General features: G+C 39.3%; 1 protein-coding gene across 1 annotated transcript; it reads left to right on the plus strand.

Annotated features, from left to right (window-relative positions):
* Positions 1 to 78: 78 nt before the first annotated feature.
* DCAF13 (DDB1 and CUL4 associated factor 13) lies at positions 79 to 23,964 on the plus strand. The gene is made up of 11 exons (XM_032182732.1): positions 79 to 198; positions 1,401 to 1,600; positions 2,837 to 2,944; positions 5,014 to 5,103; positions 6,020 to 6,175; positions 6,883 to 6,960; positions 10,231 to 10,313; positions 12,324 to 12,488; positions 15,281 to 15,416; positions 22,686 to 22,849; positions 23,663 to 23,964. Exons 1-11 carry the CDS (start codon positions 129 to 131, stop codon positions 23,748 to 23,750), a joined length of 1,338 nt encoding a protein of 445 aa, XP_032038623.1. The 5' UTR covers positions 79 to 128; the 3' UTR covers positions 23,751 to 23,964.
* The last annotated feature ends 386 nt before the right edge of the window (positions 23,965 to 24,350 follow it).

Genomic DNA, 24,350 nt, shown 5'->3' on the forward strand with positions numbered 1-24,350 from the left:
GGTGCCGGTGCCGGTGCCGGTGGGGGCTCCTCGGGGGCTCCGCGTCCCGTCCTGCCAGGCTGCGGCCGGCCCGGCCCATCCGGTCACATGCAGGAAGGAAGAGGCAAGGAGCCGGGCGGCGCGGCGCGATGCGGGTCAAGGTGCTGAGCCGCAACCCCGACGATTATGTGCGGGAGACCAAGCTGGACCTGCAGCGCGGTGAGCAGCACCCCCGGGCCCCCCGTCTCTCCCCCTCCCCGAACCCCTTCTCCCCACCCGCTGCCCTGCTGCGTCCCCGAGGCGGTGGCAGCGAGCGCCCCGGCCCGGCCTGGCGGCACCGTGAAGCCCCGGGGCTCGCCGCTGCCCCCCGGCAGCCCGCCCGGTGCCCCCCGGGCTCCCCCCGGTGCCCCCCGGGCCGCCCCCGGGGCCGCCCCCTCGCTGCGCCGCCGACAAAATGGCGGCCGCCGCCCGCGGCCCGCAAGAGGGGGTGGCTGTGCGCCTCCTCGCCGGGCTCCCCCGTTGTGGTTTCGTTTTTTTTCTCCGTAGTGGCAGTAACGCGATTGTAAAATCGCCACCCGTTGTCAGGAGGAGCGGGATTAAGTCTCGGTAGCATTAAATCAGTCTAGGTTTTGAGGACAGGGCACCTATTGCATTTTAAAGTCTGCGTACATTGCTACCGGCTTGATGCATGGGCTATGTGTGTGAAGGGGTGTTGTGACTAGCACTTTGTTGTTACTTAATTGTGGTTTTGTACTTATAATATGGAAAAATATTATTAAAGTTACCGACTGGGGCAGCTGAATACACCTTAGCTATCCTATCAGGACAGGCTGAGAGAGCTGGGCCTGTTTGGCCTGGAAAAGAGAAGACATGAGGGGAGACCTCATTAATGTGTATAAATATTTAAGGGGAGGGTGTCGAGAGGATGGAGCCGGTCTCTTTTCAGTTGTGCCCAGCAACAGGATGAGAGGCAGCAGGCACAAACTGAAGCACGGGAGGTTCTGGCTCAATATGAGGGGGCACTTCTGTACTGTGAGGTGACAGAGCACTGGGACCCAGCTCCTTTTCATCAGAGATTTTAGAGGTCCTAATGTACTTCGGAAATCAGTAGACTAAATATTAATTCTCGGTGAATGATCTGTTGCCAGTTGCTCTACTGAGTTTTCAACCTTCTTGCATAAAACAGGACAGTGGTGACAAAAGCCAGAAGCTCCACGTCAATGCCCACTGTCTTTCATCATTTTATTGTAGGGTATGTGTACAGATGCAGAGAGACCTTTGCTTTACAGATGTAAAAATCTCAGTGTCACAGAAAATTCTCCCACAGCAGGAAAATCACCTGGAAAAGATTTCTAATTCAGTTCACCTTGACCTGTATTGCACATTACAGGTTTCTAATGTCTGTGTTACTCTTATTGCAGTTCCAAGAAACTATGACCCTGTATTGCATCCGTTTGAGGTTCCACGGGAGTACACCAGAGCTCTGAATGCAACAAAGCTAGAACGTGTTTTTGCAAAACCTTTTCTAAGCTCACTTGATGGCCACAGAGATGGAGTTAATTGCATGGCCAAACATCCAAAGAGTTTGTCTACAGTACTGTCTGGAGCGTGTGATGGAGAGGTAAGCTGCAGTTATAAACCACAACAAAAAAGGTCTCTTTCTTCCTTCTTTGCGCCCTAGTTACATTTCTTTTGTGTTTTTGTTCAGCCATGATATTATATTCTGTTCAGATGTGATCTTCTCTTCAGAAGGTGCAAGTTACCCGGTATGGGACAGCGTTCCTCAAACTGCAGGTTGTGACCTCCCAGCACACAAAGGGTTTCAAAAAGCTTTAGGCAGCAGCTTTAGCTGTGAGCAGGGGATTTAACAATTCCTCAGGATGGAGCAGTGAATGTGAATATTTGCAGTCCATAATGATTGCTTTTTGCTGTTCCACACCCCCCTCCAAAGAAGGTGAACTGCTGTAGTCAGAAGATTATGTCAAGTCACATGAGCTAGGAGGAAGGGACATGTGATCAAAACCTTTGTGGGATAATAATTTAACATACTGAAAAAAATGCTAATCCTGTATTTGTTCATAATGTTTTAGATAAATATTAAAAATAAGCAAGGGTACTCTAATTGGAGTAATTTGCATTTAAAAATTATGCTTGTTGTCTCTGCCCTCTCACTCATACCTTCTTCATTTTGATAGCATTTGTGTGTTTTAAAGATGTCTTCTTGGTTGCTGCTTGCTTTTTATAGAACATTCACATGTCACACAGCAGTGCTGGGGAGACTAACCTTTTCAAAGAGGAGAGGGATAAATTTATATGAAACATTGGACAGATTTCTTATCCACTGGTAGAGCAACTAAAGTATGGGATACTAACAATACATACAAATGTAAAAATTGAGATCCTCTGTTATTTTTTTTTTATTATTATTATTAAATGGGCACAAATACTTTGAAACAGAAACTTCCATGGGAGGTGGATATCATTATAAAATTGAATACAGCAACTGGAATGTGAACATTCACTTGGTTACAAAGGTTATTTCCTTGTGCTTTTCTCTTTGAAGAGGTGTGTTTTGCTAAAATTAAATTGTTACTGTTATCTTGTAGCAAGAATTCTAGTTGAAAAATAGGGGAATGGAAGAATAAGGTAAGTATGCAGCTTGGGTGGGAGGATGGGGTAAAAAGCAAAGAGCTGCACTTTAAACAAATTTTTGTGAAGAAGGGAATAAATAAGTTTTAACTTTATAAAATCTGGCCAGTGTTCAAGCCAGCTATGCCATTTTGTTACAGCATGTGTGATCTCTTGTACTTGTAAAACTTAATTAAATAATTACAGAATACTTTTTCATTTTTAACAGGTTAGGATTTGGAACTTGACCAAACGACAGTGTATTCGTACTTTACAAGCCCACGAAGGCTTTGTTCGAGGCATGTGTGCTCGTTTCTGTGGTACATCATTCTTTACGGTAAGTATAGTGTCTTTCCTTTATACCGTCTAACAATGCAGAGTACCTATTCACCTTTTTTTTTTTTTCTTTTTTTTTTTCCAGTGAGCAACTTATATTTAAATACTGCATAGCAGGGAGTAAGTTATTTTAGAATTTGAACTCATTTATTCAATTTGTCTGTGAACCTGACAACTCTGATTAAAATATTACATTTGGTGTTGTAATATGGATGTTGTTCAAGACTATGGAAAAGATAATTACCAGATTATTGCTAAAGGAGCCATTTAATTAGAATTTGAGTAATCTAATTTTCATTAAAGAAGCAGGTAATTATGTTTGTTGAAGAATTAGGTTAAGTTCATTGGAAGGCATGCAAATGGTTACTTCTGTGAATATTTCTATAGCCTGTGGTTAAAGATAACCTGATCTATTCAAGATGGCTTTGGTTGAGTAATTATGTCCAATAAGGTTGTGTTAATAAGACTTTATTCATTTGTATCAACCACAACTAATTCAGTTGCATGTAAGCTGTTTGGAAATAGTATGTCTTCCTGATTGCACTAGAACAATTCTAAGATGACAAAATAAAAAGAACTATTTTTAAGACTAGAGTGTATGGGGGTTTTGCATCTTCTGAGCTCAACAGAAAGGAAATCACTCACCTTCTCCCACAAGAGCTATTTTAAGTGCTATATATTTATTTTTTTTCTGAAGTAGATACCTGGTCATGAGGACAGTAGTTACAATGCTTTCTGCTTTCTCAGCAGAGAATTCCAAATTACTCCAAATTAGAATCCCTTTTTGACAAGCTTTCTACCTGAAAATTGAGAGAGGGGAAGAAGAGAAGTAGTGCTATCAGGAGAAGAAGTAAAACATGAACTAAAAGATCACTGTACTGCCACACAAAATCTTGTGCTGGCATAATACAAGAGGTAGCATGGGATGAGGTAACTGGAGCAACTGAGGTGGATTGACTTTTGAGGGGCCATCTGATTAAGAACCACAAGATGTAGCCTAAAATAAGCAGTCACTTTACAGCTTAATTTTTTTCCTTTCAACCCTCGTAGTATCTCTTTTGATAGTTGGAGAATATCCAAAGTGACAACTAGGTGAGAGACTTTTTTTTGCCAATGTTTAGACAAACCTTGCTTTAAATCAAACTTAGCATAAAAGATCCACGTATGAAAATCCCATTCAAGCAAAATTTGTTTAAATATAGCCAGATATAAAGATTCTGGAGCCAAGCATGCAGCTATGACTGTCTTTGGCTCTGAAAATAAATCAGCAGGGCATACTGTTGTGTCTTCATCCTAGCCAGGCACCCATACAACCTCTTGCCTGCTTCTTCGCACTCCACAGCAGTAGGATTGGGAAGAAAATAAGAATAAAAGTGAGAAAACTCATGAGTTAAGATAAAAACCATTGAATATCTGAAAGAAAGAGGGGGGGGGGAATCACAACCAATCAAACAAGCAACAAAAAGGAAATCACTCACCTACTTCCACAAAGAGTCAGTCTCTCAGCAGCTACCTTGGAAGCCGACACCTGTCTCCTTTTTTCTTCTTCCTCTACCCCAGTTTTTATTGATGATGCAGTGTTTTGTGGTATGAAATACACCTCTAGCCAATTCAGGTCAGCTGCCTGCATCTCGTCCCTCCTCTTGCCCACCCCTAGCCTAGTTGTGGATGGGGGTGTCAGACATGACAACCGACAGAGTGGGCAATCAGAGAAAACCTAGACACTGCGCAGGCACTGTTCAGCAACAGCCAAAACATTGGTGCTGTCAGCACTGTTCTTGCCACAAATCCAAAGCACAGCACCATATGGGCTGCTGTGAAGAATGTTAACTCCATCCCAGCCAAACCATGTGCCTGTACTTTGTCACTTTCTAGTGAAATAATATGACAAGGAGAACTAACCTGGTGCTTGGAGGTATAAAAGTGAGCAATGAATAACGAGAGCACTTTACTTTTGTATATGTCATAGACATTCCCTTTAGAAAGGCCGCCTGTATTCGTAAAGATGACCAGTAAAGTAAAGAGAATATATTTTTGTAAAACCATACATGCGTTCTCCACTGTTTCCAGGTCGGTGATGACAAAACTGTGAAGCAATGGAAAATGGAGAGTCCAGCATATGGAGAAGAAGAAGAACCAATTCATACAATTCTTGGAAAGGTAGTAAATCTAAGTGCTAATTTCCCACTTTTCTTCTTTTGAATTAAATTTGAATCAGTTCTTACATAGCTTTTGGAGGAGAGAGAAATAGGTTGATATCACCTGTTATCACAACGTGTTGTAAGGTGATGGCATCAAATTTTAAAATGGCACTCTTAAAAGTATCTCCCAAGTTTTTATTCTATTTATTTTATGTGTAACTAGGAAGGAATATCTCAAATGCCATCAGAGAATGCTTAGTATAGATTTGTCTATACTAATCATCCTTTTTCTCAGAACTCATCAGATCTTATGTTGTCTGTTTCTCTTCATCTGTTGTCAATGCTTAGTCTTCATTAAATAACTTTATTTTCATGCCATACCTCACAGCCATTCAATACAAAATTTTGACTTTACGTTTTAGTCTACTTTTGTCAGAAATAAATATACTTCAGCACCTTGAGCTGATGGTAAGCTTACTTTAAGAAAACTGAATTTTTTTTTATAAGTAGATATCTTGAAACCGTTTAATTATTTTTATGTGTAGGAGATACTTTCGCTTGCTAATTGAAAATTAACTGTACTCGTAAAATTCCCATTTGCTTTAAAGTTGGCCATACTTTGTAAATGGGCTTCTAATGCCAGCTCCATTAGAAATTAACAAGAAATGCATGCATGCGTATTAAATGAGCACGCAGAATAAATGCAGAAAGCCACCCTGTTGTGTAAACATACATCTGATTAGACTTGGTTTCCTGCAGCAGTGGTGACTTGGTTTTCAGTAATGTAAATGAATAAAGACATGGGAGGTTGATATTTAATGATCTGTTGATTTTTGTTGTTGTTGTGTAATAGAGCGTATTTAGGCATTTGTTTATACATTTGGTTTTGCAAGTTTTCTTTTTTTCTTTCTTTTTTTTTTTTTTTTCCTTTAAAGACAGTGTACACAGGAATTGATCACCACTGGAAAGAAGCTGTTTTTGCCACCTGCGGCCAGCAAGTGGACATCTGGGATGAGCAAAGGACCAGTCCCATGTGTTCATTTACATGGGGTTTTGATAGCATAAGCAGTGTAAAATTTAATCCTATTGAGGTAATTTTTTTATTATGTATTGGAAATCAGTGTGTTTTTTCTTGATCAGTATAAGAGCTAAACTCTGTTAACATTGTCTTTAACTGCTTTTTCCAAATGTAAAGTTTGTTACATGTCTTCACATAATACGTAGGGGGTTGTATATATATATTTTATGCCGATATTGCCCTAAAAGATTGTACCATATATTTGCATCCCTTTATCTTTTGTTTCTGTTAATGGGGGAGAAGAAGAAAAAAATGAGGGTGTTCTCTGTTCTGCCCACAGCAATACATATCCTGTACCTCAATTATATCATGCTATCTGGTGTAGCAGTTGTGTGGCTGTGGAGCTCTCATCTGTGGCAGCACTTATTGCTTGTGGCAGCAGCTTCTCCCCCTCTTCGTGGCAGAACAACCACATCTGATCTGCTCTTCTCCAGCAGCTCTTGGGTGGGCTGTGTTGGTAGATGAAGTGCATAGAAAGTGCTTGTTACTTGTAGAGAGGACTGGGTGGATTCTGAATTTTACTGGGACAATTATTTGAAGTGTTTTTGCTGATTAATTAGCTGCACACAAAGAACAATTAATGTATTTTCTGAATTGGAAAAGGAACTGCTGTTTGATTATCAGTGTAGTGAAATAGTTTAGATATCTAATGTAAGCTGTTGACTATGCTCTAAAAATCTTTATAACATAAACTGATTATTTATGTATTGATTTATTTAGACATACCTTTTGGGAAGCTGTGCTTCTGACAGAAATATTGTGCTGTATGATATGAGACAATCAACTCCATTAAAGAAGGTAATTTTTGCCTTTTATTTTTAACAGAAGGTTACGGCAGTAATAATTAATATGTAAATAGTCTAAGTGTTGATGAAGACAGAGAATGGGAAGCTCTGAGCCACTGAGTTTTCATCATCTTTAATTTTGAGTCTTTTAACTGAGTTCGAATTAATTTTGAATTTTAAACCAGAGTTAGAAGGGCCTTTTTCTGCATTCAGACGGGCTGTCATGCTCACTCTGTTATAATTCTTGATAAAGTGCCTGACCTGACAGCAATTTCACAATAAGAACTTTATGTTCTTGTATTGCATTGTGTCTGTGTGTGTGTGATTTTTATTTTTTTCTCCTTGCTTGAAGGAAACAAGGTAATTTCTAAGGCATTTCCTTTCTAGCAGTAGAGAGCTTTGCTCTGCATTTAAAAGGGTGTTTTTCTTTTTGTGTTGAGATAAATCCTTCTCTATGCACCTAGTGTAAACATTTCAGAACTCCTTTGCAGTGAAATCAAAATTGTATTTATACGTATGGAATTTTACCAGTGACATGAAGATTCTTACTAATCTTTAACAAAATGTATGTGTCAGTTCAAAACAAGAAAACAGTAATCTAGGTGGAAATATTAACTGCTGTGTTTTTGAACCCCATAGCTATCTTTACAATTTTTCTTCTGACCATAGAATATTACGGCTCATGACTATACTCTCAGTATCCTTATGGATGTTACATACTGTCTGTCAGGAAGGTGCTCCAATATACACTAGAACATTATAATGGTCTTTCACATGGATATAAATAGGAATGTTGTTGGCATAACAGTATTTCTTTCTTTCTCTTCCTGTGCCCCAATAATTTTTAGTGAAGTTTCACTTGGGCCACAGGGACAGTGCTTAAAAAGTTTACTTTTTTTTTTTTTTTTTAAAAAAAAAAATAAAAAATAAAGCCAGCTGGAGACCTGAGCGTCAAAGTAAACACAGCCAGTGCTATAGATCTGCAGTTACAAGTTAAGGGGATGTAGTTTGAGCTTTTGTGAACTAAGTTTGAGTCTAATAATTTGATGTGTCATTTAAATGTGATTAATACTATATATATATATATATATATAAATATTTAATTAAATTATATTTATATATATATATAATATTTAATTAAAATTACATACCATTATATATAAAAGTGCACCTATGTGTGCACCTATATATGCATGAAGTATATAATAGGTATATGTACATATATATATATCTCATGTATAACTAGTAAGCACCATGCTTAGGCACGTTTCCTGCCATAAGAGTGTAACTGATAACTGCTTGCTTGCATCTGTGGATGCAGTAGCTTCTGTTGGGTTCCTGATGGGATAGGAATGATTCCCCAGTGGAGGAAAAAGTTTATGCCTGTTTCTGCCTTGAGAACAAAGAGCTCTGTAACTACCAAGAGAAGGATGCTCCTTACAGGGGCACCTTGCCTACGTACAAGTTCCTGGCACTGCTGTTTTCCGCGTAATAGGTCAGCAAAGCAGGTCACACGCTACCCTGAATTTGGAACTCAATAGGGGTTGAGTCCATTCCTTAATGGAAATAGGAGTGCAGCTTTCCACATCATGGAGCAGTAGCTCTCTTGTCCAGTTTTTCTGCCCGTGAAGTCTTACGTTGAAGTCTGTGCTTCAAAGAGGAACAAATAAGATGGCGAGATGCTCCCTAAGTGCAATGCCTAGAAAACTTGAACCAAGAAGATTAAAGAACTTCTTGATCGTTAGCTTCCCATATATATATACACACACAATATATATACACACAAGGTTTATAATTAGAAAAACAATACTGAATCTGAGTAAGCTGTAGTTGTCACACTACTGTAAACACAGGGCCCTTCAGTGGCCTATCCCTGCAGTTAAGTCACTCTTTAAAACAGAGATCAGTTCACGCGTCTGATGATTACATTCTGTTCTGGGTGCATGTGATTTCTGAAAATGAGCAGTGTTTTGCAGTGCAGACTTCATTTCATGTTGAGTAGGATAATGTCATGTAGGAAATGAGGATTTATGGAGAATGCGAGTCATGAGACTATGAACACACTTAAAAAGTCACGATCCAGATTTTTTGTGGGGATTCAGTAGGGCTCATCAACACTAACTTGCTTTGAAATTCTATTTTTTTTTTTTTTTTTTGAATAATGAACACAATCATACAATTACATTTTGCTGTATGCCTACATATTTATGGTGTTTGGTATAGTGAAGTGAGAACAGTTTGGAGTACCATAGCGTAAAATAAATGAATTTCAGAATTTTCAAGTAGGTTTATGGCTGGTCTGCGTTGTTATGGAAAATGTTCAGTTTGTTAATAAGTTGAAATTATACCTCTGCTTTGTGTCAGGAATACAGTACAGGAGTTCTTTCTAAATTTTGAAAGCTCCTTCAAGACTCAGCAGAAGCCAAAGCTGTTGTGTCATTCTGGGTGTCAGATCTCCTCTTTCCCCACAGCAGCCCAGTAGTCACTGCCTCCTTCAAGGTGGAGGCATCCAGCATGCAGCTTCTTGAGAGCTCTTGCCAAATCCACTGTTCCCTAGCAGAAGGGTCTTGTTAGTCAGTCATCAGCTGCATTGCTCCTGCTTCAAGCCAAGGCAACCTTTTTGCAGCCATCTGCTTAACTAGCAGCAAGTAAGTCTTACAAATCTGTAGCAGGTAACTCACAGCTAATACAGGGACAGTGAGGAGTAAGTTATAACACAGTAACTGCTGCACGCATTGCTCGATGCTTCAATGAGAAATGGCACCTGGCCTGGAGAATTCAGGAACTGCAATTTTAGAGATAAAATAAGGAAGGGATTGCAATAACTGGGAGAACATCAGGATGTTACAATCACTTTGCAGATTCCAGATCATAACATTGCTTAAGGACCATATCCTCTGAAATAACCATTTATTTGGGCATGTTTGTACAGTACTTAACTAAAGTTTTCTGTGAATATAATGAAGTGAAATTCTTAAGATGATCCCAAGTTACATACTAGTTTCTAGATAAGTGACCGGTAAGAAGGATTTTATTCCAAGATGATTTATGGAAGAAAATTTAATTTCAGTGTAGCATGAAGCAATGGGCATGTGATGAGAGCTGGGGTGTCTCAGTTCCAATTGTAACACTGATAGGTAAACATTATCATTTATGTCACTATTGCTCTACCATAATTCTGTATCTATAAAGTGTTTGCTTGTCTCAGTGCTATAAGAAGCTTTGAAATATAGCCAGTATTTTATTGCCTGCAACAAGGTAGCAATGTGTAAATATCTTCCAGGTTATCTTGAACATGAGGACAAACACACTGTGTTGGAACCCCATGGAAGCTTTCATTTTTACTGCAGCAAATGAAGATTACAAGTAAGTGTGATCCCGATTTTTGATAATCCTGATTGTGTTATGGGATTTTTTTTGGTATCTTAGTGATTTACCATCATGTTAAAATACATTTTTAAAAAAGCTACTTAAACTCTAACTTTGAACCACTTAAATAGTAACCTAGTGAATTATATGAATTGTAGACTCATTGACTTAAAAAATAAATAAGAATAGTGGTAGACTGCCTCTTTCAGCACCAGAGTGGGGTGAGGTGTGGAAGCACTCTAATTAACAAAAAATGCAGTTAAGTCTGTGCAAGTATAGTTTACAGTAGGACCTGGAAACTAAATAGTATTGCCAGTCCAAGGCAATATAAGTATTTATTTTCTTACCAGCTCATGTGAAGCTTGGTATATTGTACTGATCAGCTATTTTGATGAGAACATTTCTTAAAATTAATTTTTTGTGAAACAATTCCAAGGACTGCAGTACTTATCCTTTCAGCATCTCACAGCAGTATTTTACTTTTGGGCAATACTATTCATGTGAAGAGCTAATCTGATATTGAAAAAGCTGTCTCTTCAAAACTAGGCCACTGCAAAATGTGCTCCATATCCTTGTTTCCAGGAAGTCAGTGATCTAACAATAGATCGCTGCTTTCTTCTAGAACACAGGGATTTTATCGCTTATCTTAAGGCTGTTTTTCCAAGGAAATAGAATCTGGCCCAGACCTTGAAAATGGGTGTTGTATATAATGTACTGCTTTTCACATTTTCTTGGTTATGGCATGGTAAGACTACCTGACCTGTTTATGTCATTTTTTTCCCCCACACTAAACTGAAATTGGTAGCTGTTACTGTAAGGGGCAATTCCCTTCTTGCAAACTAAAACAATTAATGAGTGCAATGGCAAATGTACAAATCAACAATATGCCCGAAGTGTTAGCTAATTACATAGAGTAGCAGTTTTGAATGTGATGCTAGCATACTTTTTCTTGGGGAATTCAGAAGGAAAAGGAATAGTTGCCAATAAGCAATTGAGTAAAAGACATTGAATTAATTCCAGCTATGCATTCATCTGCAGTAAGGAGGATGGGGAGCCTGCTGCTAAATTACAAGTTTTTAATACAGTAGTTCTACTAAACAGTATACTTAAATGTGGTTTCATTAAATGCTTTGTCTGTAAATCGTTGTGGTTTATTGGCACCCAGCAAATTAATGATCTAGGCAGTTATTGTGCCTTGGTATGTGTCAGTAGGCTGCTGATTCAAAGGAGTATGGGTAGACATCACCTGTTCTTCCTGAGCTCTGAAGTGCTTAAGAGGTAACCAGCTGAGGTCCAGCAGCTGTGTTAATATTTAATGTAAAGCTTTTCTACAGGCAGTGTAGACAGTGTAGTTCTTCTTCAGCTCTGCTCGAGTAGTATCTCTGTGTTTTGAAGGACCAAGCTTTTCTTGGGCTTCTACAGAGTCACTGGTTGCCTGGTATAAAGACAATCAGGCTGTAGGAGAGGGTGCCAACCGAATGGGAACTTCCCAGTAGACTTTGAGTTACTAGGAGATCCCATTACAGGAAGATCTAGAAACCTGGCAGAGTTGAGAGTGTTGTCATAATAAGTAATTCAGAGATGCTTGATCAGGTTATACACTTAAGTCTGAAGAAGGGAGTATGGTTGTTGGAGAAACAGGTCAGTCAATGACCCAAAAACAGATGCTGAAGGGAGTGGTGGAGACCTATCTGTTCTTTGGGAGCGAACAAGAAACCGGGGTCCTGTTCAATAACTAAATCCCCTGCTTAGTAAACATTTTTTCAACCTCTAAGCACTACATCATTCTTTCCTTTCGTGTGAAGTGTTTAGGTGTCACCTGATAATTACTTCCTGATATTATTTCACTTCAACACCTTTACCTTTTATGTGTTACTTGCAGTTTTAAAGCATTCCCTCTGCAGTACAATCTGTCTTCAATGATTTGTGTATGATTAAAGTAGCAAAAATGTGCTATTCACTTACAAGTGGTTCAGATATTAAGTTGTTCATGTGTTTCTTTTAAAGCTTATATACTTTTGATATGCGCTTCCTCTCATCGCCGGTCATGGTGCATATGGATCACGTGTCTGCTGTTCTTGATGTGGATTATTCACCCACTGGGAAAGAGTTTGTCTCTGCCAGCTTCGATAAGTCTGTCCGCATATTTCCTGTGGACAAAGGCCACAGCAGGTGAGTGATTTTACACCTCTCTCTCTTGCTCTCATGCATCCCAGTGACCTCCCTCCCCAGGCCTCAGAATTTTTAGTCGTTCCCATCTTCGTTGAGGCATTCACTTTCCGTGAGTATCAAAGTCTTATTCTGTATGTACCTTGAGATTGACAGGTCAGGTAATCAACTGATAATTCTGGAAAATATGTTAGTGTAGAACTTCTGTTTAACAAGTAGCACTGCTGATGCAATTTTGAATTAAAATTAAGGTGGTGTACTCTAGATACAATGCTTTATTTGTCATTTTAATTCAAAGGTATCCAGAATGGAGGCTGTGTTCCTAAAGAAGCATTTTTTTTATGGATTATTTGTTTCCTCTTCTATGGTGTGATACCACCTCTTGTATACATCTGGATTTTAGATTTTTCCCCTGTTAACAATCTGCAAATTCACACTTCTGTTATGGCAGCATGCTTTCTGTGACATGATTGCTTTCCAACAAGATGCAGTATCAGTGCTGATTTACTGTCCTTATGTATACTCGCTTGTGTTTTACCAAGATAAATCCTGTATTCTTCCCCTGTCTGTGTATCTTTAGTGTTTTTAGGTCACTTTGTACTGTATGTGTCACCACAGAAGTCTGCAGGCCTTAGAACATTTTAGTGCTTGGTTTTCTGGGACTAGTTTCATCCTATACAGATGATTAGTGAAGACATCCCATGGAAAGCACTGTTAATGTGGGTTCCTGAGGATCAGTCCGGGACAGTTTTGTGATCCTATTCAGTGCTCTTTATTACTTTTTGTTCATGCTGTGCTAGTCAGGTTTTGAGTCACGTGACAGCGCTTTGAATACAGTTCACTTTGAATTAGTTTCTCATGTAAGATTTCATAAGGCAGTGTATTAAATATTTTGCTGAGGTTCAGATTGGATCTGCCGTGTCTCCATTACTATTATTATTTTGTTTTTCAGTTTGATGAAAATCAAAGCAAGTTATCAGGCCTGTCTGGTATCATTTGTTCCTCATAAACCTACTTTCATTATTCTCTGTCAGACTTTTCTTTCTTTATTAACTTCGCTTTTTCTTTTGCTTTCCTTTGTCCCCCTTCATTTAATCTCCCCCCAAATTGCCACTTGTTTAAGTTTGAGTTGGCTGGGGGGGGGGGGGGGGGGGATGAGGAATTTTGAATGCTGACTGGGGGAGAAATATATTTTTGTTACTGTTCGATGTAGTTATGTATACATTATGCAACATGTCTACATGCTTCTGTACCTGTTTAGGGATTGAGAAGGGCTGTTTCTATTTTATAACTAATCTACAAGTAGTTCTACTATTTTTTTTCTTGTTTTCTAATAGTATGTTAAATATAATTAGGTATTCCATCTCTCCTTTTATTTTTTTTTTTTACTTTAAAAAAAAATAATCATCTTGTATTATTAAACAACGTGGTTCACATCTCTTGTGTTCCACGGATTTTCTTTTCTCTGGAATGTTCATGAAAGTGGTGCTAGGCAAAGTTTAAGCACATCACTGAGAGGAAGTGAGCAGATCCCATAATGCTAGAAGAACAAAAGACTTTATTCCACATTACAGCAGACTATTGATAAGGAAGGCATTTTTCCATTTTGCTCTCTTTTGCTCCCCTTTCACTGCTTTTCTCCTTTTCTGTCTCTTGTAGTCGCTGTAAATATAGTGAGGAAGAGCCTTACAAGTGGAGAACTTAGCCTCTTATAAGCTGACTAGGGCATTCTGGGACACTTAAAATTCTTTAAAAGCTGGACTTATTCAGAGCTGCATAGTTGAAGTGAATCCTGTGGAATAAAGAAATGTCTCCAAGCAGAAGATCTGATCCCTCTTGGAAAACCGAGGACAGTTGAGTGTATCTTTAAAAGGAGATCCTGACTGTGTTCCAGTTAACTCAGACATTTGATCACTCACCAATTTGAAAAACTCCTGACTTCCATTGCTTTCTGTTTTATTTTTAAAAGAAAGCTTAAGTTTGAAAATTGAGTAGCCATAAGAAGTAAGATCTCGTATGAAGTTGATTTAAATTCTGTAAATTCTTTGTAAATGGAACCGAATGTCTGTGTGAGTTTTTTAAATGACGTATCCAGGTTATATGGCCATCTTCTCTTGTGTTTTTCCTTTCCTGGAGAATGGTAGTTAATAGCTGGTGGTGGCAGCAACGGGAGAGACAAAGGCTGAAAATTCAGAGTAGGGAAAGGAAAAATATTTAGTTCCCCAAAGGTATGTGGAGAAAAGTTTGTTACTGGGCCAACTAGTAAAATGAAAGTAAATACAGAAATGCTTCTGAAAACATGTACGTACTTACACAATATTAAACGTTAATGTCAGCATAACCTGATGTGAGCAGGGATGTTTTCAGAAGGTTATTGTGCTCAGTCTTTCAAAAGCTTTGTTGTTTTTGTAGAGTATCACTTGAGTGTGAACTAAAGTGGTGGTTAAGCTTATTAAAGCTTATTTAAGGTGGTCTATTGATTACATTTGTTTTTCTTGCAACTCCCCACAGGTTCCACCTCAATCTAGTTTTTTTCGTGGCTCTTGAATTGTCATTGTTCCTGTATTTCCCTTCTGTTACTACTTGGATTTTGCTTGTAAAAAATAACTAGGTAGAAGAAAGAGAAAGGTCTCTTAGCTGCGCCGTATGACTGATACGCAAAAGGGATGGGTACAAAAAGAATCAAAAACCTATAATAGATTTTGCCACGAACAGAAAACTTTCTGCTATTTCAAAGGTAATGTTGGTAGAAAAAGTGATAATAAAGTATTGAAAAACGTTTTTCTTCACTTTAGGGAGGTCTATCACACAAAGCGAATGCAGCACGTCATCACTGTAAAATGGACTTCGGATAGCAAATATATTCTGTGTGGCTCAGATGAGATGAATATCCGTCTGTGGAAGGCTAATGCTTCTGAGAAACTGGGAGTGGTAAGATACATGTTCTGTTATCACAAAACAGTGCTTGGTGGTTTTTGTTTTTTTTGTTATTACAACTGGTTAGTCTGTCCAACTTCTAAAAACTTGTTTCTAAAGGGAAAATGTAAAATTGTAGTTTGACATTTGCATCTAATTTGAAAACTAATGTGTGATATAGCTCATTGTATTTACTGTGGCTTTTATTAATAAGATTACATGCCTGTGTATTGCTATACAGGGTGACTATTTTGTCTTTTTTAATTTTAACAATAATCACCACTTCTAACTAAACTAGAGTTTTCTATCTTGGTACTACAGGTGAGTAGTCATCCCATTGCACCAGTGAAAAAGCAATAACTTCCAGTTATAGAATGTAGCCATACACAAGTTATTCTACTGAAGCGTAGGGTTGCTACTTTAAAAAAAAAATAAATAAAAAATGACTTCAAGTTTAGTGCATCCTATAATAAGCATATGCATTGTAAAATAGATTACTTGCACCAATGCATAACTGAGGTTGTCATTAAACTATGTAACTCAAATATTGGGTGGGCAAGCTAGTCTGAAGTCCTTTTAATTCAGCGTAGTCAGTTTGGTTGAAGCCTTCCTAGTAGGAGCAGACATCAGTCTAATTAATGTCTGTCTTTTTCAGTAACTCTTGTTCAAATGATTATATATAGATAAAACCAAAATGTTCTATTGCAGTTAGCACTTACATAGATTCATCTGCACAGTTGTATTAAAGTATTGAGTAGCTTTGGAGAACGAATTTGACACTTTGTCCACTGGGAGTAGTCCCTTTACGTAGCTTCATGTTGTTAGGGTACCCGGGAGGTGCTTACGTGGCTCTTTCTGAGCCCATCAGAAAACGCAGAGCTGTCAAACAATTCTCAGAGGAATTCCTGCTTGATCTTGGGATGGAGTGAAGGGGGGAGGAAAGGGATGCTGTAATTCAGGGAGGAAGATTGTACTGTTAAGGGGACGGATCTATTCCATAGTTGTGGCTGGGGCTGCTCAAGGTGAGGCTCCATCAGTGATAGTTTCTGCATAGAGGGGCTGGTGGGAGTGCTGGGGCTGCAGCGTGGAGTGGGAAGGTTCATGGGCTGTTGTGCCCTGTGAGGGGCTGCATGTGGAGCAGCACACCTAAAACAACAGGCTTATCTTTAGCCACGACTCACCGTAGGTATTCAGGAGCCCCGTTATCTTTCCCATCCTTGCTGTACAGCTGTATTTTTTTCTATAGCCTGTACAATGTGTGTGGTTACAAACTCTTATTTAGGTGGAATTTCTTTAATGGACTAACTCTTCTATTGTGTTTAGGATGTTATTTTTTCCCTGTTTTGAACTGATCCTTGGAATTTTTCCAACTAGAGCTTCAGTAAAACATTTAACACATAAATATCAGCCCCATACTTACCAATTCCAAGGACTCTGCAGTGTTCATTACAGGCTTTACTTTTTCATATAAATTTTATGTTAAATTTGCTCAAACAGTGGAGTATTGGGCAGCATTGTTACGTGTTTTCCTGTTGGCATATCCATAGCCTCACAGGAAAACCCTTTTCATCTGTTTTTACAGTATTAGCTGAAATTTTCTCTCCTTGTTAACCATCTTCATGCTTGGTACAGAAGGACCGTTCTGTCTCTCTAACATGCTGTTCCAGAACAGCATCATCTGTGGTATTTCTGACATGCGCCTTTGTTCTGTACCCTTTTTGTGAAGGACAAGTGGGTAAAAAGAATGTCAAAACCACGATTTTCACATAGAATGATAGTATTTTAAAGTGCGTTCTGTTGACTACTAGGTGGTAATGGCTCCTTTTTTATGAAAGAGTAAGGATGCTTTGCTCTGGGTAGTAACTGGGAAAACCAACACAGCATCACAGGAATGTTATGTAGCAGAAGGACTACTTAGCTATTGTTCCAGTATTCAAGATGTAGGGTGGTGAATTACCTTCTGCTCTTTTCTGTGGTATTTACACCAGTGAAAACTGGCAGGAGATGGGTCTGGAAAAGGCACTATCAGTTACAACTGAATTAACAGTCGTGTGTTCCTTCACCTGACGGTGAATCCTACACAAAATGCCCTGTATGTGTTTGTTATGTTTTTAAGCACACCACTCCTGCTTGACGTGCCTCTTGGGGGCTGTGCAGAGGACTCAGTTCTACTGCTAAGGGGTCATAGGGATTTTCACAGCATCTCCTGGAAAGAGTCTAGTGGAGGGCCACAGAGATGATACAGGGCCTGGAACATCTTCCCTGTGGGTAAAGGCTGAGAGACATGGGTCTGTTCAGCCTGGAGAAGAGAATACTGAGAGGGGATCTCATAAATGTGTATAAATACCTGAGGTGTGGGAGACAGAGGGATTTGGCCAACCTCTTTTCAGAGGTTTGTGGGGACAGGACAAGGGGCAATGGCCACAAAATGGAGCCCAGGAAGTAACGCACCAGCATGCAAAAGAACTTCTTCACGGTGAGGGTGACGGAGCACTGGGACAGGCTGCCCAGGGAGGTTGTGGAGTCTCCTTCTCTGGAGATATTTAAGGCCTGTGTGGATGCATACCTGGGCAGCCTGCTCTGAGGAACCTGCTTTGGCAGGGGGGGTTGGACCCGATGATCTTTCAAGGTCCCTTCCGACCCCTACAGTTCTGTGATTCTGTGTGTAGGGGTTTCTGACAAAGATCTTCAGCCACCAATTCCCAAGGCAACCAAGTCGATAGTTACCTTTAACCTGTAGGTCAGGTGGCATGTTTGTTACATCCTGTTGTGTTTTTTTTTTTTTTAAATCAGAAATGAAAATTCATCCTGCCATTTAGAACGCACAGCTTGTCACCTTGCAACATCGAGAGGCATTTAAAGGAAGCAAAGCTATTCAGAAATAGGGGAAGAACTTAAAAGGGACAGTGAATTATGTAGAAAAACCGCTCTCGTTTCACATGGGTGACACTAATGAACTTGTGAAGAATTATGTTATAATAAGAACAGAGAGTGTTTCACAGCCCTGTATCTTGTGTGGAAATATGTTCAATCACGATGTTGTCGAAGCCTTGAATTTAGTAAGATGCAGAATATGAATATTAAATTAGTAACTGTCCAGAGCTGATAGAGTTGCTATAAAAGCTTTTGGAAGCAGTATGAAATTTTATTTTATGTGTTTAGAGAAGAATTGCTACAAGGACTTCGTGTGGAACCTCTACAGCTCATCCCATTCTGGATATACCCCGGGAATGTCACTTGGATGCAGGCAGCTGTGCTAATCCTTGCTCCATCCAACTTGGTAGTTTTAATGTTGCAGGTGTTAATGGCTGTTTATCAGATTCCTCTGCTTTTCTTTAGCACCTGCTCTTTTTTTTTTTTTTTTTTTTTTATTAGAGGCCTGGCGTTCTTATCTTCATAGACATGTGCTAGCTCATTTTGTAAAAGTCCAGTTCTTCCATAGTCTGTGGCTATTTTTTGAACGCTTTGAATATTCAAAGCTGAACACTCAGTAATTCTGTCGGAAGTGTCAGAATGTGTCTTAAATGCTTAGTTGCTTGGTCTGCTATTTTTCTTAGCTGAGAAGATTTGATTGAATGACTCATCCAAAGGTCACCGTATTTCTGATATAATGCCAACTTCTTGTAATACATTGTATTTAAGAAGGATATTTTGGGGGTGGGGGTGGGTAGAAAAAGAAAAGTGATAATCCAACTTTTTTTTTCTCTTTCTTGGTCACTTAGTCTCGTTTTCAGCATTGCTGGGATCTGAGGAAGTTAGGCTGAATACAGTATTTAGGTTGTGACTGATGAACACTTATCCAGTTGGAGAGTTGTACTTTCTGAACTGCGGCTACCCCAGCAGTCATCAGTTCTGACATGCATGTTTCTTTTGTTTTTTAATGTATTTGGCACTGCAGTCATTATTTAAAATCAGTGAAACATTAAAGGAAGAGTCAACGTCTGGAGGAGCCAGGGGCATGCTGTGTCTCCGCTCACTGGCAGTTAAGTCTGCATGGGTTTTATGTAGGGGTAACAAAACCCAAATCTTTCTGTTGGATCTACTGCAGGAGTTTTTTTAAAATAATTTGAAGTGTTTAGTTGCTTTTTTTAATAAAAAATGAAGTATTTTTTTTTCCCAGTAGCATTCTGAAGATAAATAGGACTTCACAGGTTTTTTTTAAGGCAGTAAACGTCTAGCTCTGCGTGTCCTGAAATGAAAGACCCAATTACAAGAGTTTTAAGATTCTCCAGACTGTTAAAATACTGTACTTTATGGACTTGACGTGTACCTGAACTTGGCATGTTAAATACGTGTGAAGCTTTTGTACTTGTGGTCTTGGGGATTTCTGAAAAGGGGTGTGTGTGCCTTTGGGTTTGGGGAAAAGAAGGAAAAGAGCCTCGACTGAGGGAGAAGACTGGAAAAGCAGTAATAGAGTAAATTTCAGTTAACAAAATAGATTTCATCTAATTAATATGAAGGGAGAGAGATATTTTTAATTATAGTGAAAGCAATGAACCATCAGTAAAACCCGAAGGTGCAGTGTTCTTCAGTACACTGACACATTAGAAAAATCCTCCACCTGCAATGTTTTTGCCATATGTGTGAATGTCAGTAATATAACTTCTGTGACTAACGGCAGCACAATTTGGCTCTGCTACCTTTCCAAAGTTGCTAAGGATCAGGCAGAGCACTGGACAGCTGAAGAAGAAAATTTCATGCTTGTGAATGATTTGTGTCTCAGCGAGTGTAACAGAGTTGGAACATGGGTTTTCTGCTTTCCTACAAGGTGCAGAAGTGGCTTTTGAGTAAGAACTGAAAAAGATTGGAGAAAGTACAATTACAAGGCTCGGTGTTGTTCTAGCAAAGTGCATCAGAACTGTCTGAGTGATTGAAGATCCTTTCAGGCTCCTTCTAGTGTACAGTCCCATTGTGTGAGATGAGGCTGATAACAAGCAGCAGCAGGTACTGAGCGACACAGCATTCTTCTGAGTGATCTGCCGATGGTAATTCAGTGCACACGTAGCCTCATCCCTTTAGCTACGATTTTGTGCTCTCCACATCTACATCACCTTTTCTTGTTTGTTGTCTGTTTAGATGTAAAGAACCCATACGTCTTTGTTGCCAGGAAATAATGAGTAATGAACTTAATGGCAATAAATTCAGAAGACAGTTTTCATCAAAGCAGTGGAAAAATTTTAAACACAAGCTACAGTGTAGAAAATTGCTGGGATATGTTTGCTTTCTAAAAATATGTTGCATCTGTGCTCTGTCTGCCCTAACCTAGAAGGGCAGCCTGGAGAGGACTGATAAACAGCCAGTTCGTATTCCCATGCTGAATTAGAGGAGTCTGGTAGTGAGTGGGATAGAGTGCTACAGATGCAGCCCACTTTAAAAGGAGCATGGTTTCTGGAAGGTGATTGTAGCTCTTCAGTCAGGGCTCCAGAAAAATGCTTACCTTCCTTCTGCCCAGGGGTGTGCGAAATAACTAGCCTCTAGCATCTGGAGGGAGGAAAGAAGCATAGGCAGGTCACTTAGGGACACATCTTCCTCTTGCTAACAACTTGTGTTTTAGGGTTATTTTCTCCTTTTTCACTCTAGGTATTCACTGTGTAGTACGGCTGTTGTAGTGGCACCAGTCAATTACTTTTCCACCACATGATTTCTGTTTTCCTCATATAGGAAGGAAGTTCCCCATTCACATTAGGATGTATGGAAAAAGGGTCAAACATCACGTTTCACTCATGATGTCACGTAAATACAAATTTTTTACACTGCAGGGTGTTCTGGTCCTTGTAAATGAAATCTTGAGTCCTGCTAACCAGTGCTGCATTTATGGCATCTTCATCAGCCCAAAAGCAGTACGGGAAGCTGGTCTCCTCAGCTGTCTGGGGTGAGCTTTGTAGCATGACTTGCAAGGAAGAAATTGGAATTCGGTACTTAATTGCAGTCCTCCTTCTTGGCTATCTGGTATTTAATACACTGCTTCCCTCCCCGCCCCCCCCCCCCCCCCCCCCCCCCCCCCCCCCCCCCATCAGATAGTCACAGCCTGGCATATGGGGTGCTGGTGTTCGGTGGTTGGATGTGAAGGCACGAGCTACGTGCCCTTCTAGAAGCTGTGTGGCATGTGAAAATGGAATGAGACTCAAACATAACCACTGCTTAATCTATATTAATTTTTTAAATAAGATATCCTGGGTGTATCTTTAATTTACAGATTCACCTCCTGTCTGTAGAATCATCAAGGTTACGCTAAATCAGCAGCAATTTGCTCTTCTTAAATTGAAGAAAAATCATTGCATTTAATTAAAATAAAAGCTTTTTAATTTGGATTATGTTGGCAGTTTTCCGCAGAGTGGGAACACCTGGGATTTATTGAGAAAGAACCATCTCTTCAGGCTGGCTCACTAGAGTAAATTTCACTAAAAAGGAGATTGTTTTATTGGGTTAGGATTGTAGAATTTACTCACTTGCAGTTTGAGAGGTTATGATAAGCAGACGGATTTCATTTTATGAACATGATGGTGTGGGCAAACAGAGGTTCAGAGTGCTGTGTGTATTGGATGCCTGAAATAAGATCTTCGTGAGTGGTGAGCAACTCTGCATTTGGTACCTGGAGAAACCTCTGTCATATGGCTCGTGTTTACCTGTTTTCAGACCATTCGTGGTATTTTTGACCAAAATTGTCTGAGTATGATAAACTTTTTCAAAATTTATGGAATATTATAACAGAAAATAGTATAACAGAAATCACTTCTAAATATAACCTCCAGAGTGGAGAAGAAATAGGGGAAAAAAAAGACATCTCTCTGTGTTGTTAATGGTGTCTTGGATATAATTGTAAATATGAAATGAAATTTGTCTCCTTTCGTGATTGTACCATTTCACCTTTATTTCACGTGTTTATGATACTATGTTATTTTTAGCTGTGTGATGAAAGTTGGAACTCCCCGTGTGCCACGTAGGCAAGCTAATACTTGAAATCTCATATGTACAGTGTGCTTCCTAATGGATCCAGGTGCCGGATAAGATTTAGGCCACATGAAGAGCTGTCTGTAAAGCAGTTCATGAAGACAATTCGTTTTTAGCATTTGTACTTATACTGACTAGTGGTTGAAATGCCTGCAAATCTTTGTTTCACAGTGGAAGTTGATCATCAGCATTGGTTAGGAGAGCAAGCGGGCTGATCAAAGAGGTTTTACTGTCTGCCAAAGTTCAGCGTTTGTAGAGAAACTGTAGAGAAAATCCTGACAGTTAAGTCCCTGTTCTTCTGTGACATGCTTGTCTCTGTTATTTTCCTTGTAGCTGGCACCACGAGAGAAGGCAGCTATGAACTACAATCAGAAGCTGAAGGAGAAGTTCCAGCATCACCCGCAGATCAAACGCATAGCTCGGCACCGTCACTTGCCTAAAAGCATATTCTGCCAAATCAAGGAACAACGTATCATGAGAGAAGCTCGTCGGCGAAAGTATGTCTTCCTCTTCCATCTTTTTGTTTTTGTATTAATAAAATGCATCACTGTGGTGCTGTGGTAGCAATGCATGGGAATGTTAGAGCTACAGGGTGTGGGAGGAACGAGTATGAGCTACTTCTAACATCTGAAAAGTGATCACGAGCTCTGGATTGATTAACCTTTGGTTATTTAAAAAAAAAAAAAAAAAAAAAAAGGGAGGCAGGTGCCAGTATCAACAAGGACTGGCTGCTTCCCAAAAAAGGGCTGAAGAAACAGGATTGAGTATCATGTTGGAAAGAGCCACAGTGCTCTGATAGGTGTGACATGATGCAACACTGCAATGGAAATAGAATGAGGTGTGGGTTATTGGGGTTTGGCATTAAAAACAAAAACTCCAGGACGAGTGTTTTCAGTCACCTGGATCGCTGTCGTATTGGAATATTGGAGCAGAAGGTGGCATACTTTGCTGTAGTCATGAAATTAACAATAAAAACAAAAAGTGATGGGTTTTAGTCAACTTTCTCAGCTACCTGTGAATTTAAGCAGCAAATTCAGCTAACATGAAAATGAAGTAAGCTGGTAAGCTGTGCTCCCAAGAAAAAAAGTCAGTTTGAAGCTATTCTAAGTTAGCCAATGTTAAAGATACTTTTTGAAGGGACAATCCTCCTTCTCAAAAGAGGAAATGTGTTGTTTTTGGCTAATAAAAGCTAAACAATTCTTAAATTATTATTACTTTTTTATTTTAAGTAATTTCTTAAGGAGGAAGCTGGTATTGGTTAACTCTTTGTGATGATTACTGAACTGTGTTTTTATGCTTTCTGTTCCTAGGGAACTGAATCGTCGCAAGCACAGCAAACCAGGATCGGTGCCAGTGGTGCCAGAGAAGAAGAAACATATTGTAGCAGTAGTGCAATAACTGTTTTCGCATGTACAAAATCAAGACTGTTAAAGTTGCTAATATTAATAATGACAGTTGAATAAATATCTTTTTGAGCTTATTTAAAGCTTGTGCCACCTTTCATCCAGATTATACAAGTTACATAAAACCCAAAAACTTCTTTATGTGAGACTTATTGTAAGCCTCATATTTGAAGTTTGTATTACAAAAATAAAAGTTTTGCAATTCTCAAGGTACTTGTAGCCCAAAGTTCTTTGTTGCTGTTGTTGTCTGGGAAATGCTTTGCTTCTCCTCCAGTGGGATGAACTCAGCTTTTTACTGGCAGTACTGGCGAGGTGCTCAGACAACAGTGCTGGAATTCAGCTGGGCTTTTTAGGCGGAAGCCTTCTCCTGCAGAAATGAGAGATACTAAATGACCATAAATATTGCCTAGTATTTTCCATAAAAAAAAAAAGTGTTTTTTTTTTTTTTTTTTTCCCAGCCTTTGTACTACTGTGCAGTCGGTAACTGCCCTTCCTTCTGTCCCTCGAGTTTATGCACAAAAAATAACTTATGAACCCAATTAGAATAAACTCCATATTTTAACTTTTTTATTTGCTTTAAACTCTGGAAATACCA

The sequence above is a fragment of the Aythya fuligula genome, chromosome 2 (assembly GCF_009819795.1).
Source record: "Aythya fuligula isolate bAytFul2 chromosome 2, bAytFul2.pri, whole genome shotgun sequence".
Taxonomy (NCBI): Eukaryota; Metazoa; Chordata; class Aves; order Anseriformes; family Anatidae; genus Aythya; species Aythya fuligula.